General features: G+C 54.8%; 1 protein-coding gene across 4 annotated transcripts in view; it reads left to right on the top strand.

Annotated features, from left to right (window-relative positions):
* Window positions 1-14,270, top strand: part of GLI2 (GLI family zinc finger 2) — a 304,945-nt gene that overhangs the window by 54,282 nt on the left and 236,393 nt on the right. For 3 of the 4 annotated variants that reach the window (XM_075530225.1, XM_075530224.1, XM_075530229.1), the window contains one exon: window positions 13,307-13,444. The exons of the other annotated variant lie outside the window; for it this stretch is intronic. In XM_075530225.1, coding sequence (XP_075386340.1) covers window positions 13,324-13,444 — 121 coding nt within the window. In that variant the 5' untranslated portion in view covers window positions 13,307-13,323. Of the gene's footprint in view, window positions 1-13,306; window positions 13,445-14,270 lie in introns of those variants that run through there. 4 annotated transcript variants of the gene reach the window in all.

Raw genomic sequence — 14,270 nt, 5'->3', positions numbered from 1 at the left:
TGTCTAGTGCTCAAGGGATGGTAGTGGACACGGAGGAGGTGGGAACAGCTCACGGCTCGGTCCCTGCAGCCAGTGCAGGCTGCCTCTGGTGGCCATGCAGGTCCAGGGACTGCCCTGGTCTCTGCTTCAGGACGGCCTTTGTGGTGCACACCACTCATCCTGAGATGGTGGAAGCAGTGGGGTTTGTCCCACGTCCTTCTTCCCCCCGCAGCCGACTAAAGATGAGGTCCCTGTGTACTTCTTGGAGCTGCAGTTGGATTAGGATTGAGAGGACATGGGAGATCCACCTGCCTGCACCCCTAAACCCCAAACACTATTCCCCGTGTACATTTCTACTAGGAGAAACTAGCCCTTTGGGGTGTCTAATAGTTCAAAAGCACCTTTTAAGAATGAAGGACTTAAAAAAATCCATTCTAACAATGCTGTTTGCCTAGAGCAGCGGTTCTCAACCTGTGGGTCGTGACCCCTTTGGGGGTCAAACGACCCATTCTCAGGGTTCACCTATTACAGCCTACATATCAGATATTTACATTATAATTCATAACAATTGCAAACTTACAGTGATGAAGTCGCAACAAAAATAATTTTATGGTTGGGGGGTCACCACAACATGAGGAACTGTATTAAAGGGTCCCGGCATGAGGAAGGTTGAGAACCCCTGACCCGGAGCACAGTTGGTGCTTATTAAGTATGTGTAGACATCTGTGCTAAGCACTGTGAATAGTGTTTGCCCTCCCCAGGAGTTTACAATTGGAAGGAAAGGATGCCTTCCCAAGCAAGTAGCAATTTTCTCTAAGGATGCTGCTCTTCATAGACTGAGCTGGCAAACACTGCCCAGGGCAGACATTATAAATTGATTACAGAGCTCTTTCCTCCTAGACCTAACTAACCAACCAGCTGCCCAGCTCACTATGACCTCGTGTATATCAAGCGCAGAACTGTGCTTCATCATGTTTCTAAGGGCTGATTTTTCCGAAGTAGATCACCAGGCCTGGCCTTCCTTTCAAGAGACCTCTGGATGATCTCGAACTTCCATTTGCACCAACCATGAAACGGACTCTTTCCTCCAGCTCCCCTTCAGCCCAGTCCTCCAGGGAGAGTGCTGATGGGGCACAGGAGCTGAAACTTGTGTACCACTCTGACCTCGGTGCACAAAGTCTTGTGGACAGTGAGGCCTGCAGGGTGGGGGGGGGGGCAAGGAGGAGGAGAACTTCACAGGCTTCTGTGTAGCCAGTTGGTCAGTGCATCAGTCTCCATGAGCTGACTGAGCCTGATTCTGGGGCAGAGCAAAGGGCGGAATGAGGCCTCGTGGAGATAGGCACTTGATTATGTTGGCATGGCGTCTTAGGGATCGCCGAGAGGACAGACCCCACTGTAGCCTAGGGGGTGGTCAGCAGGGAAGGACTTCCCTAAGGAGACCGCTCCCTAATAATAATAAGAGGCTTATTTCCTAGGGCTGAGGTGGGTTGGGGAAGTAGCGTTCCAGGCAGAGGAGAAGCTGGTGAAACGGCACAGTTGGCTGGGGTCCGGGCTCAGTTTGGAATGAGGAGGGGGTGGGAGGCCAGTGAGCTTCTGGGGGTGGCTGTAGGAAAGCAGACCCCGGTGGCTGACTGACCTCCGGGTCTGATGGAGACTCCGGTCCTTTACTGTGAACATGCTGCCACCTTTCTGAGCCTTGTGTTTGGCGTTCTTGGAGCCAACGTTGGGGGTGTCCTCCACTCCCTGGGCCGCAGTCCTGTCCCCAGCCATGGGGACTTGCCTGGAGAGCCACGCCCACTATACAGTGTGCATCCAGAGTACTCCAGGGGCCTGAAGTGCTCCCTGAGCACTCTTCCTTCCCAGCTCCCTAGCCTCGCCTCAGGAACACACAATGCAGCTGTGAAAATACCCCGGGCGCTGGCCAGGCTTCCTCAGCAGCATTGGGAGTCGTCCCCTCTGCTGGATGTAGGGCAACCCTGGTCAGGAGCTTGGGCCCTTGGGAGGGAGGGGGAGGGGACGCTGTTGCTCCAGTGCTTTCTTTCCATGGAAGAAGGTGGTGGACTGGGTCTCAAAGCAGGACACGTGTGTTTTTAAAAAAGTACCAGTGTGGGCATTTCCCCAGACCCATGGAGGCCTGGAGGAGAGCGCTCAGACGTAAAAGGGGAAGGGGCTGGGTGGTGCTGGTGACCGGGCCCCCTGTCGGTGGGTGGGCACCTGGCGCTAAGCACTGCCTTCCACCTGGGACAGACCTTTCTGTTCTCAAGAGGCTGGCATACAGAGGTAACTGAAACCTGACTTGGGAGCTGGGCCCTCAGCTTCTCCCAGCCCTGAGCACCCAGGCCTACCCCACGAGGGAGGTGCTGCCCTATCCACCGGCTGAAAGGCTGAGGGCTGCGGAGCTCAGACCGCCTGGAGAGCCTTCCACAGGCCGCCTTTCTCCAGTCTGCACTACATCCCGCCGACTATCAACGTGTCTAGGAAGATGGGCTGGGAGGCATCAGGCGGGCGTGGAGCAGAGCAGGGGGAGAAGGCTATTCTAGTCAGGAGCAGATAGGTAGAGGGAGGAGGGTGTCGTATTAGGATTGGGAGGACCAGCCAGCCCCACCACCACCCACAGGTTCAGTATGCACAATTGTACGGTTGAGATATATCAATATGATATTAAAGTCATCGAGAGCATGAGCGATAGAAGAGACATTACAATAATGCAATCACACACATTTCATGGTAGCATTGCTCACCTCAGCAATGGTGGTCCACGTGGAGAGAGGGGGAAGGGAAGGAGGGCAAGGGGAAAGGGGTCAGAGGGACGGGAGAAGAGAGGGGGGAAAGAGCGAGCAAGGGGGGCGAGAGGAAGAGAGATCTCTATTGCTAACCCAGGCCTATATACCTTTTGGGGGCGTGCAAGCCCACTGATTACAGGAAGACATATATCACAGGGAGGGGTTGCGCTAGGTTATACAGCAGTGAGAGGGGGTGGTCTAGGGACATACACGCAATAGGAAGAGGAGGGATGGGGGTATACATGTGACAAGATAGGCGGATCCTAGAGTCAGGATGGCAGCTTAACTTTGACCTGCTCTCTGGATCTCCATAAGAACCATTATCAGTAGGGTGTAAACCCCACCTACAGGAACCAAGCTCATGGCTGCAAGCTTCAGGGAGAAGGAATCCCTTGTCTCCAGCAGCAGGGAGCAGGCCCCCCCCCCTGTGGTCTGATGAGACAGCAGTCTGCCTCCAGGGAGGATCCGACCTCCCCCCCCAGGAGGGGGCATCGGGGTGCCTGAGAATTCCTGGGAATAAACCCAGGTGGAAAGAAGTATAAGTGGCATGGCCACATGTGAAGTCCTTCCACAAGTAGCTCTTACCCGTGTCATCCTCGAGCAGTGGTTCTCCACCTCCCTAATGCCGCGACCCTGTAATACAGTTCTCTTAGGTTTCTCTCTCCGGCCTAAATCTCAGCCTCGGTCCTTGGCTCCACGCGAGAAAGATTTCACGCCGAAGCCGGCTCGTGATCCAAGTGAATTTAATGAAAGTTCAAAGAAGCATCAGGTTTTACGCGGCACCCATAGGATTCCTTTGACCATGCGGCCTGGCAGAGACTGCTCCGGGACACGCAAGGATCTCTCCCCTCCCACAAAGGCCACCAGACCGCACTAGCAAGACAAGACCAAGAGACCAAGAGCCCCTCTCCCTTCCGGTCCCTGCCTTTTCAAGGGTTCCCGGGGGAGGTGTGGTGAAGGACCCCAGGTCGATCCCATTGGCTGAATTGCAATCACCCGGCCCAGGTGGGCTGCTCCAGGTGTAACGCCCATCTGAGCCCACTGGCGGGAAAATCCAGCTTTGTCCTTTGCTGGCTCTCCTGGGCATGCATAAATGGACTTCCCAATTCCCTAGGCTAAGCTACCTAACAGTTCCTCATGTGGTGGTGACCCCCCCCCCCCGCCCAACCATAAAATTATTTTCGTACTACTTCATCACTGTAATTTTGCTTCTGTTATGAATGGGGCGACCCCTGTGAAAGGCTCGTGCAACACCCCAAAGGGGTCATGACCCACAGGTTGAGAACCACTGTCCTAGTGAGAAACTGGTGCCTCCTGCCTCCCTTTTATTTAGTTATCTATCTATCTATCTATCTATCTATCTATCTATCTATCTATCTATCTTTCTATCTATCTATCTATCTATTTTCCTGCCTCCCTTTGCCCGCCCCCATACTCATGCCTCTTCCCTGAGAGCCATGACTGTAGGAGGGGCCGCCATTTCCCATGGGGGTCTTCCCTGCCCATCCAGCCACTGAATTTGCGGCTGGGCAAACCAGGGCACTCTCAGACTTGGACAAATAAACCAAAGAAGCAACAATGACGCAGGTGGACTACCAGGAGGAGGATTTGTTTGTTTGTTTTCGCTTGGCACCCATCCCGGGAAGCGGTAGGCTCCGCCAGGGCCTGGGTGCCTGGGCCGGGCTACAGAAGCGGTGAGGAGACACCCAGAGCAGCCCACAGGCACCGGTGGGGAGCAGGCTGTGGGCGGCTCTGGGTGCGCATAGGCAGAGGGGGGTCTGTGTTGGGTGGGGAAGGGAGCCACTGCTCTGCATAGGCACCTCACAGACACAACCTTGTCCTGTAAGCTGTGCTTGGGAGGCAGCAGGCAGAGCCATGCAGGTGCAGAGTCCCCATCCTGGTTTCCCCTTCTCTGGGGAAAGAGAAGCCAAGGGACAAGGCCGTGATGGGAGGCCGGGCCTCCTTCCCTCTCCGGCCTGCCCATGCTGACGGGCAGTAGGGACAGCTTTGGAGATGACCGTTGGCCTGGCCGAGCTGCACCTGGGATGAGTCCATTGAGCACAATTGTCACCAGTGGGGGACGTGCTGTAACCGGTGTTCCTCGCCGCGTCTTCTCAGGTGTCCTCCCAGCAACCCCAGGCCCCAGGGAGCACACTGAGGAGGACCTGCTGTGGCCAGAGACACACTGCTGAGGGGCGACAACGCTGGGCCGCGCGTAGGGTTTCCTCTCACTCGAGAAGATAAAGCACAGGGATACTTTTAAGTGGGGCGAATTTGTCTCCAGGTAGGAATGGTGAGAGGAAGCCCCCCCCCAACTTGGTGACACCAGTGAAGCACTCACCCCTTCTGCAGGGTGGTTGGGGTGCCTCCGGGGAACTGACTGGAAGCACATGCTTGCCTGCTGAGGAGCCTCAGCCCCGTGGCCTGTGTGGTCCCTGGGCATGTGGTTATGGCAGTGCGCCCTCAGCCAGAAGGACACTCCAGACGGGGGGAGACCGAGACCTTGGGAGATAAAGCAGCTGACCGACCGGGTAGATTTAGGATGAATCCTTTGGGCCTTGTGGCCATGAGCTCGCTCTCTTCCATTAGCACGAGGTTATAATCATTTTTGCGGTTAATCTGTGTTGTGTTGGCCAAGTGGTCTCCACTCCAGGAAATTTTCATATATTTTATCTCCTTTTCGCTTACAAGAGGGCTGTGATTAAGGCAGGGTGGGCGTTGATTATCTCTAGAGTCTGCGTGTTTGTCTGGCGTGGTGTATGCTGGTTCCCGTGTATGCGTATCCCCATGTGCATCTGCACACGCGTGGCTTTGCACGTGGTGTGCGCATGTGCTACGTATGTTTGTGTATGTGGACTGGGAGCCTGGGCATGTGGTGTGTTTGTGGGATGTGCACCTGTATGTCTATGCATATGTGTGTGCTGTGCATGGGTTATGGGATGTGCGTGTGGGTGTCCGTGTCCGTACATGCCCATGCCTGTGGGTTCTGGGCACACCTGCCACATGGCTGAGATCACAGAGGAGGCAAGACCCATTGGCTCCGAGGTGAGGCGTCATTTTTCTGCTGGGGATTGATTTCGCCTGGGGGAGAAAGCTCTAATTCCTGTGAGTCACCCTGAGGTGACTTCAAAGCACCAGGTGGCAGGAGGGTATCTGGGATTTAGGTTTCAGGGTGATTTGCTCATCCTGCTCCGATTGGCCACTTGCTGTTCCCGCCGTCTTTTTATCTCAGGGGCTCTTACCTTTTTCTGTGCCGTGGACCCCAGGGAGCCCTCCTCGGAGTAAAATACTGGGGAATACCAGAGAAACACGTTCTATCAAATGCAGCGACCTTCATGTTAGCAGCACAATTCTGCGACCCGTCAGATAACCTGACCTAATGGCGGGCTTTAACAGCTGCCAGGTATCTCTAGCCGGCCGCCCCCCCCCCCCCCCGCGCGCGCCGTGCACTGGGCTCAGGCGCCTCTGTTTGGGACAGACTGGCAGCCCCTGCCAGGGCAGCGGTAGCTGGTTGTCCACATTCATGTGGGGTTGGGAGTACTGCTCGTTCCAGGTAGAAGTTAGTGAAAATCAAGCTTGCCAGTACATCAGAAAAATCTGTAACATTTTAAACAACGTACAGGCACTTATTTCCCCAAGTCCAGACTACTCTATCAGGGTCTCCAGGGGGTGGGCTCGGGGACCCCTTGTTTTCAGCTACACCCAGGGGCCCTTTGGGTCCTCAAGCCTCCTGCGAGGGCTGGCAGCTGGTCCACCCACCTTCTTGTGGCTCCGAGCAAGGGGCGCTTCCTGGTTCCCTTCAAGGAGTCCCTGGGAATCTGACGTTTATGGGTTGTTTGGACAGTGAGAGTGAGTTTTCGAGGCAAACGGAGAGGCTGTTGGCTCTTTGCTTCCCTGTGTCTGCTGTGACTCCCCGGTGTTCTGGGGTGGGGCTTTCTGTGGAAACTGTGGGAGCTATCCCCAGGCAGACCAGTGGGCCCTTCATGGCTGAAGCTGGGGGCTCTGGGGTCTGGGAGCACGGAGCTCACCTCTTCCTACCCTCTCCAGGTGGCCTGGGAGAGCCCCAGGGAGCCTGCCAGGGTAAATTAGGGGCTGCGGAGTCTTCAAGAGCTTCAGGAAGCGAAAGTGGCTATTTGGGCCCCTGTTGTTTGCCCAGAAATTGTGTTAATCTCATTAATTCCAGAGATTTACACAACCCCTCTGCTCCGTCTACTCCCCACTCCTGGAAGGGGAGGCAGCAGCTGATCTTTGGAAGGTAAGACCTGGGGCAGGTTGGCATCCCTGGGATCCACCCTGAGCCACCTGCTCGTCTGGAGAATGGGGATCTGCAGGCATACCTTTCCTCGGCCTCTCCTCTCACCATCACCCGCGGCAGCCAGCCAAGCCCTCCGCTTGGAGCTAGATGACCTGCGCTCCAGACCTTGCCCTCAGCCCTCCAGTAGCAATGGCCTTGGGCAGCACACATTTCCATGGGAGGCCCCGGCTCCTTCCATCCTAAGAACCGGGTGATGGCATCTACTTGCCCAGGGTTACAGGGTGCGGTGTTGGCCTGGGCCCCTGAACAGAGGGAGTCATGCTCCTTGCCGTCTAGATGCTGCAGCCCAAGGGCTTTCCCTGGAAGGACCCCCGCGTCCCCATCTGCAGTTTGAGCAGGCTTGATGTATGCCACAGAGCCCTGGTTATGTGTTGGGCTAGTAACCGGTGCTTTGGACCCACCAGTGGCTCAGTTGGAGAAAAACGAGACTACCTGCTTATATAAAGACTCACAGCCTCCCAAACTCGGTGCATCACTCTGAGTGGAATCAACTCGATGGCAGTGGGTTTGGTGTGAATTGGGGGCCACGCCACCCGGAATGCTGCCCCTATGCTGCCCTGGTGCAAGTCGGGTCACATCCCCTTCCCTTGTGCAGAAGGCGCTGTAGCCTCTTTGCTACCATGGAGTTCTAAGCCCTCCATCCTGCACAGTCCCTGTGCCCACACCATCACCGGGCAGGCCATCTGAGCACCTATTCAGCTACCTGAGGGCCCTAGGGGACAAGGACCACCTCACTCTGGAGGTTGTCATTGGCAGGCAGGGAGCCAGGCAGGTGGACAGCACGGTGTGAGCAGGTTGGATGGCGGGGTGGGTTCACATGCGCCTGAGGGATGGGCAGGAGGAACCCCTACTAGCCTAGCTGAACCCCAATCCCCTTTCAGTGGCAGCAAAAAGCTACTGTCAGTAAAGGCTTGCCGGATAAATGATACAGAAGGGACGGTGTAGCCGCAGGTGCCTGAGACTCCCACCCAGTTCTGCCTGGGCAGGTGGGCACCTCCTATGTGACTTTAGGGGGTTTTGAGGGGGCAGCCACAGACAACCTTTGCTCTCTGTCCCATCCACTGCCCTACTCACTCTCTTCACCAGTGTGGCCCCCGAAGATCTGACATTAGGGGGTGTCACAGCCCTAATTCTGCTTCTGAGCCTAGTGCACTCCACTCCCGAAGGGTGCACTAGTTCGTGATCTAACGGCCATCCCTGAGGGTCAGCACCCAGGTGGACCGGACAGCTGAGGCCAGGCCCGTCCAAAAGGGCCACTTGTGAGTGGGTCCCAGGCTCCCTGAGCTGTAGTTTCCTCCTCTGTCAAGTGTGAGGACTGATTGACATCACCCAGGTAGCATGTTCGGTACCTGGGAAAAACTCTAACAAGTGCAGTGAGGTTCGGATTTCCCTCTTTGCTTTCAGATCCAAGATGCGGTCCAAGGTCGGGCTGAAGGACCCTTAACTTGTGAGAAGGGCAACCCAGGCTGTCCGCCCAGCGATTTGCATTTAACAGGCTTTCTGCCCCAGAGATCCACTGCCAGCTGCCTTTGGCTGGCTTCTCGATGGGGAGGCTGCAAGGCATTTGGGCTATAGCGTGGTCCGTTGCTGGAGTCCCTAAGAGGGAGGGACCTCAACTGGGGAGGGGTCTTCCCCCAGGAGGTGAGGTCTTGAAGGGCCAGCGGGAGCTTCTCTGGCACGGGCTTTCTGCTAGGGGCCCAGTTGGCATAGCAGCGAGATAGCAGCTGTGGAATAAGCAAGGGTTGTGAGCCAAGGGCTGCTTAAGTGAAGTTTGGTCTGGGAGCGGTGGATGAGATCAGGTGCTGTGGGGGAAACAGATCTAGAAGGTGCGCAGGACCCAGAGCTGACCACGCGGCAGGTGAGATGCTTTGGAAGCGAAGTAATCACACCTAATTAATTGGATGTGGAGGGAGGCAGGTACCCTAAGGACCAGCTCAGTTGCTGATGAATGACGCATGGATAGTGGGCAGAAAAGGAGACGCTCGCTTGAGGTTGCTGCTTAGAGGGGCCTGTACAAAAAACCGTGTCTAGTGTGAATTAGGTGAGTGTTTACAGAGCTGATCATGAGGTTTACATCCAACAATCCATACACACGTTGGTTCAGCTCCCCCGCTGTCATTCCATGTGCTGTCTGTCGTGGTCTCCCTGTGTGTGGCTTCTTTGCCTCCTTCCTGCCTAACCCTCAGGACTTTGTGTGTAAATGGCACCCCTGTGAACTTAAATAGTTGATTGTTCTGCAGGGATGGGTTCCGTTCAGGACCTGAACAGTGATGGAAGGGCACCTGTCTTTCTTCGACTGGGTAGCCTGGTTTCTTTTCGTGATTCTGAATTTTTAAGTGGGCCTTCACATCGTCAGAATGTGCTCTGGACCCATTAGCAAACCCGTAATTCACCAAAGTGGCTTCGCTTTCACCACCCATCTGACTTAGACTGAAAGGATTGTGGAAACCAGGCAGGTGTGTGCAAATGAAACTTGAACTGGTTATCCCGATGGGGAGGCCACAGGGACGGTTGGTGGGCCACTTTCTTCTCCCACATTCTCTGTATTCTTGATCACTCTTATCTTAGCTTGAGCCTTGGGTGTAAGGTAAACATTTAAGAACAGAGAATTCTTGGCCAACTGATAGATGTTTCGCGTGGATGCTCCGAATGGAGTGGATCGCTGCCCTTGGCGCTTACCAGACTGGGACCCCTAAGCTTGCTTCTGGACCTTCCTGATTGGCAGGCACACCTGAGACCTCCCCTCCCCCACTGGCCTGATTCAACAGAAGCAAACTCCCCTGGATTCCACAATCCTCTCCAGCTGCCACTCGCTCCTCTGCTGCCTTTAGCCCAAAACTTCTTGAGCAGAATTGTTGGTGCCACCGTTTCTGTTCCCTCCCATCCTCTCCCCGGCCGCCGCCGCCTCCTAGGCCTTAGTCACCGTCGTGTGACCGGGACAGTGATTGTCAAGGTGACCCGTTCTTGTCAAGTGACATGCTGCCAAGCCCAGTGCTCACCCTCAGTTCTTGCCCCCGCCCCTGCCATTTCTCAGCCACCCGTGACAACGTGGCCACCAGCCTAAACACTGCCTTTCTTCTTGTTGGCTCCCAGGACCCTCTCTGCTCTGTAGCCACCTTGGCTGGCTTCTCCTCTTTCTTGGACTTCCGGCTGCCATAGTCCCTTCTCCCGCCCTCTGCCTTTTCTGAGCACCAGACTCATAGCCAGTCCAGTGGCCTGTGCCTCATCTCCTCCTGGATACGGATTTTTGCTCTTAAATAGTATTGTATTGCACTTTTGGTGAAAGTTAGGTTCTCACTTGATCATTTCAACACAGACTGCTCGCCCATGTGAGTCACTGTGACCACAATATAGCGTAGCAACAGCCTCTTCATTTTGCTCACTTGGTTCTGTTTACGGTACTCTAGTTTTCTGCACCCTTAGCTTCTCATCTTTACTTCTAAGTAACTGCCCACCTTTTGGTCTCGGACTGATGGCACCTTTCTTACCAGTAATGACCTTTATTCTGGGGGTCACTCTGTTTCATTCAAAGGGACTCTCAGGATACACTCAGTTCCAGATCTAAAGAGTGGCTCAGGGTCATAGACTTGGGGAGTCCTCTTTCTCTCTAATTGTTCTAGTTGGGCCTTTGCGTTGTTTGAAAAGAATCTTAGTTTGGTCTTTCTATCAGAGACCTGCTGTTGTAACCCTGGCCAGAAGAGTCCGCGGTGCTTGCTGGGCACCATAGCGTTCTCCCGGTCTCTGTGGCGGGTGTAGACTTGCTTCTCTGAGCTCTGGGCTACCTGCCTCCGGCTTTGTTCGTGGTGAGTAGACACTGGCTGTTGTGTCTTAGATGAGCTCAGACATGGTGCACTTCGCTAGGAGGTAGATCGTGATTTTTTGGTGAACTGGGTTATGCCAATCTACCTAGTAGCTTGGGATGGTCCTCCTGAATGTTTGTTTCATAGGCATCTCATCTGAACGTGGCTCTCAGACTGAACTCTCGATTTCTACCCCTGCACTTGCTCCTCAACATCTCTTGTCCTCCGCAGACAGCGGCCATGTCACTCATTCGAATGCCCACGTGTTTCGCAAAAAATAGGGGTCATCTTTGACATTGGCCCCTTTGTCAAAGGGCTTTCTAGTTTCTCTCCTGCAATATTTCATAGTTACTCTGATGGGAAAGTGATAAAACTCCTGCCTGCTAAGAGAAAGTTTTTAGTTCCAATCTACCCGCTGCCAGGTCTCCTGTGATGACAGCCATGGGAACCCCATTGGGCAGTCCTCGACTTGTGATGCGGAAATGCTCCAATTGCATTGAGTTTTTTGGTTACATTTTAAACCAAGCCTATTTTAGGAGTATCACTAACGAGCGATTGGACGTATTCATAAAACGTGTGGTTGTGAGCCCCCTGGAGAAGGGGACAATACTTGGACCCTGAATCCACCTGGGGCTCCTGGTACTGCATGGCCTCCTCCAGCACACCTTCATCAAACCCATCAGAGCCAGGTCTTCACGATGTACCCGGGTTTCCCCAGCTGCACCACCCCCACCCCCACCCCGTCCGTAACCTAAACCTAAACTGCCACCCCGTCGCCAGGGTCACTGCTGTACCCTCCAGACTTTGCGCCCCACACAGCAGACCTGTCTTTGTACAGCAGAGTCAGAGCCCTCCAGGGACCCCCCATAACCAACCCCCCCTGCCCCTCAAGCAAGGCAAGCCCTTCCCACCTGGCTGTTGGGGACTCAGCTGCCTTCAGACCTCCCCGACCCTTGCCCTGAACGTTTCATCTGCCTGCTTCGAGCACCTGCCTCTCCTGGACAGCAGCCCCCCCACCCCCCCTTCCCTCCCAGCGTCCTCTCTCCTGTTCCTCTGCTCTATGTTCCCATGCCACCGCTCACTAAGGGGAATGCAAACATGTGTCCCACACATACACTCCTACTTAGTATCACTCTCCCAAGTGGAATGTCAGCGCTGTCTGTACACTGTGTCCTCAGAGTTGGATACGATGCCTGGTGCATAATAAAATATCCAAACCAAATCCCTTGCAGTAGATTTGATGCTGGCTCATAGCGACCCTGTGTTTTACTGCCTAGAACTGCCCAACCACCAGGCCTTTCTTCCACAGCACCATGGGGTGGGGACCAGCCACCAACTTGTAGGTTACATAGCTGAACACACCCTGTGTAGCACCTGGGGTCCTTCCTCATCAGTGCTAAAAAACAGGTTGCATGCGTGAGGGAATGCTGATGGAAGGTGTTGAATGAACATTCCATGAATGAGTGGTGGCTGAATTCTGGCGAGCAGAGAAGGAAGAGGAAAACCATAGGTTTTCTTTCAGGAAATCTAAGAGTTTTCATTTAAGGGCTTTCCGGGTCGTGCAAACAGCTAATGTGTTTGGGTGATAACCGAAATGTTCAACGTTTGAGCCCACTCGGGTACCTTGGAAGAAAGGCCTGGCAATCAATTAAAAAAAAAGCAGACATTGAAAGTCCCGGGAAGCACAGTTCTACTCTGACACAATGGTGTCGGAAGTTGAAGCAGTTTACCGGGCGTCAGTGCGGGCACCCGGTGACCCTGTGCATGTGCCGAGAGCATTGTGTCTCAGTGTTTTCAGTGAGACTCGGTTTTGAAAATAGATCGGTTGCCATTGAGTTGAAACGGACACATGGGCACCTGGTGACGGGGTAACGATTGCTTGTTACTTACCTTTATTTTTTCCTCGGCTCTAAGTTAGAGTCCTTACCTCTGCATGTCTCAGAGGAGCTCCTGCTGCTTGCTACTCACATCCATAGGAACTTGTTGCTGCTCATAAAACCAACCCTCACTCGCCATGGAGTCCAATCCGACTGGAGCCCTGGTGGTGGCAAGGGTTATGTGTGGGGCTGCTAAATGCAAGGTCGGCAGTTTGAGACCACCAGCTGCTCCTCAGGAGAAAGATGAGGCTTTCTTCCCCGGGAAACCCACAGGGGCAATTCTAGTCCTCGAGGGTCATGAATCTGTTGCTTAGATTTTTAAAAGTGCAGGTAAGTGGCCGTGAAGACTCTTGACTGTTGGCTGAGAGGTTGCCCAAAACGCCCGGTGACACTCAGCATTAATAAGACTCAAAATTAATTAAAAGCTCCTTCCCAATTATGAGAGAATGAGGTTGGCTGCGTTAGAAGTGTGTGACGGCGAGGAGGAATCTGGGTCGGCCTCTTGTGTCTGGGCTGGGGACACTGTTGGTGAGCATCTGTCTTCTCCTCCAGGGCTATGCGCGTCAGAGATGGAGACGTCCGCCTCAATCCCTGAGAGGAAAGACGGCAAAAGCGCCAGCCTGGAGGGCAGCGGCTTCCCTGGGCTGGGCAAGAAGGTGTCTTCCGGAGCCGCGGCAGCTGCCCAAGGAGGTACTTCCAGTTTTGCACACTTTGCAAATGCCAGGGGTGTTTTTCACGAGCCCATTAGGGTTTAATTGGAGTGCTGGTGTTGTGTCATGCCTGCCTGCTGATTTTATGGAGGCCAGAGACCCAGGCACCTTGGCTGACCCCTCCCCTGACAGGTTCTCTTGCTGGTCTGGCCACCCTGGACCCTCGGGGCTGGGTCAGACATCCGTGTGGGTGGGAGGGCCTGCAGGCTGCAAGGCAGGGAGAGGCGGTGGGCACCACTGGGCGGCCCTGGGAGAGGGCAGCGGGCGCTCCCAAGCTGTGCCCAGAGATGCCGCCTCTCGCTGGTGGCTGCCAAGGCCGATTTTGGAAAAGTAATTGTCTCCTGATCCTTCTGGCTGTAATTAGACGGTCAGGTACTCAATTTAGTATCCTTAGGTGAATTCCTGGCCAACTTAATTACAACCACCGCCGCCGGCCTCTCAAGTTACCGCCCCAGAGAGAAGCCACCGTGTTTCCACCAGGCGTGCCAGGACCCCGGGGGAAGGTTGGGCGGCTGGCAGGGCCTCCCCCGTGGCTGCGCCCGCCATCTGGAGGCCCAGGCTAGGTTTGTCTGTAGGGAGGCAGAGGCTCGGCTTTCTTTCCGGCTCCCACGTGCTTCTGGGCTCCTTAAAAGGCAGGTCCTGGCGAGGAAGCGGGGCCTGCATGTCTAAGCCGGGGACCCCGGTGCCTTGGGGGGCTGGATCTGAGTAATGGACTCAGCGGAGCTTCTTAAGTGGGACTGGGGCATAGCGTGTGAGGTCACCTGCAAGTGCTCCGTGCAGGGGGCTTAGCCGACCGGCCATGACCA

This window comes from Tenrec ecaudatus, chromosome 13, assembly GCF_050624435.1.
Source record: "Tenrec ecaudatus isolate mTenEca1 chromosome 13, mTenEca1.hap1, whole genome shotgun sequence".
NCBI classification, from domain to species: Eukaryota; Metazoa; Chordata; class Mammalia; order Afrosoricida; family Tenrecidae; genus Tenrec; species Tenrec ecaudatus.
The sequence above is the reverse complement of the archived record's forward strand: the minus strand, read 5'-3'. Positions and strand labels throughout refer to the sequence as shown.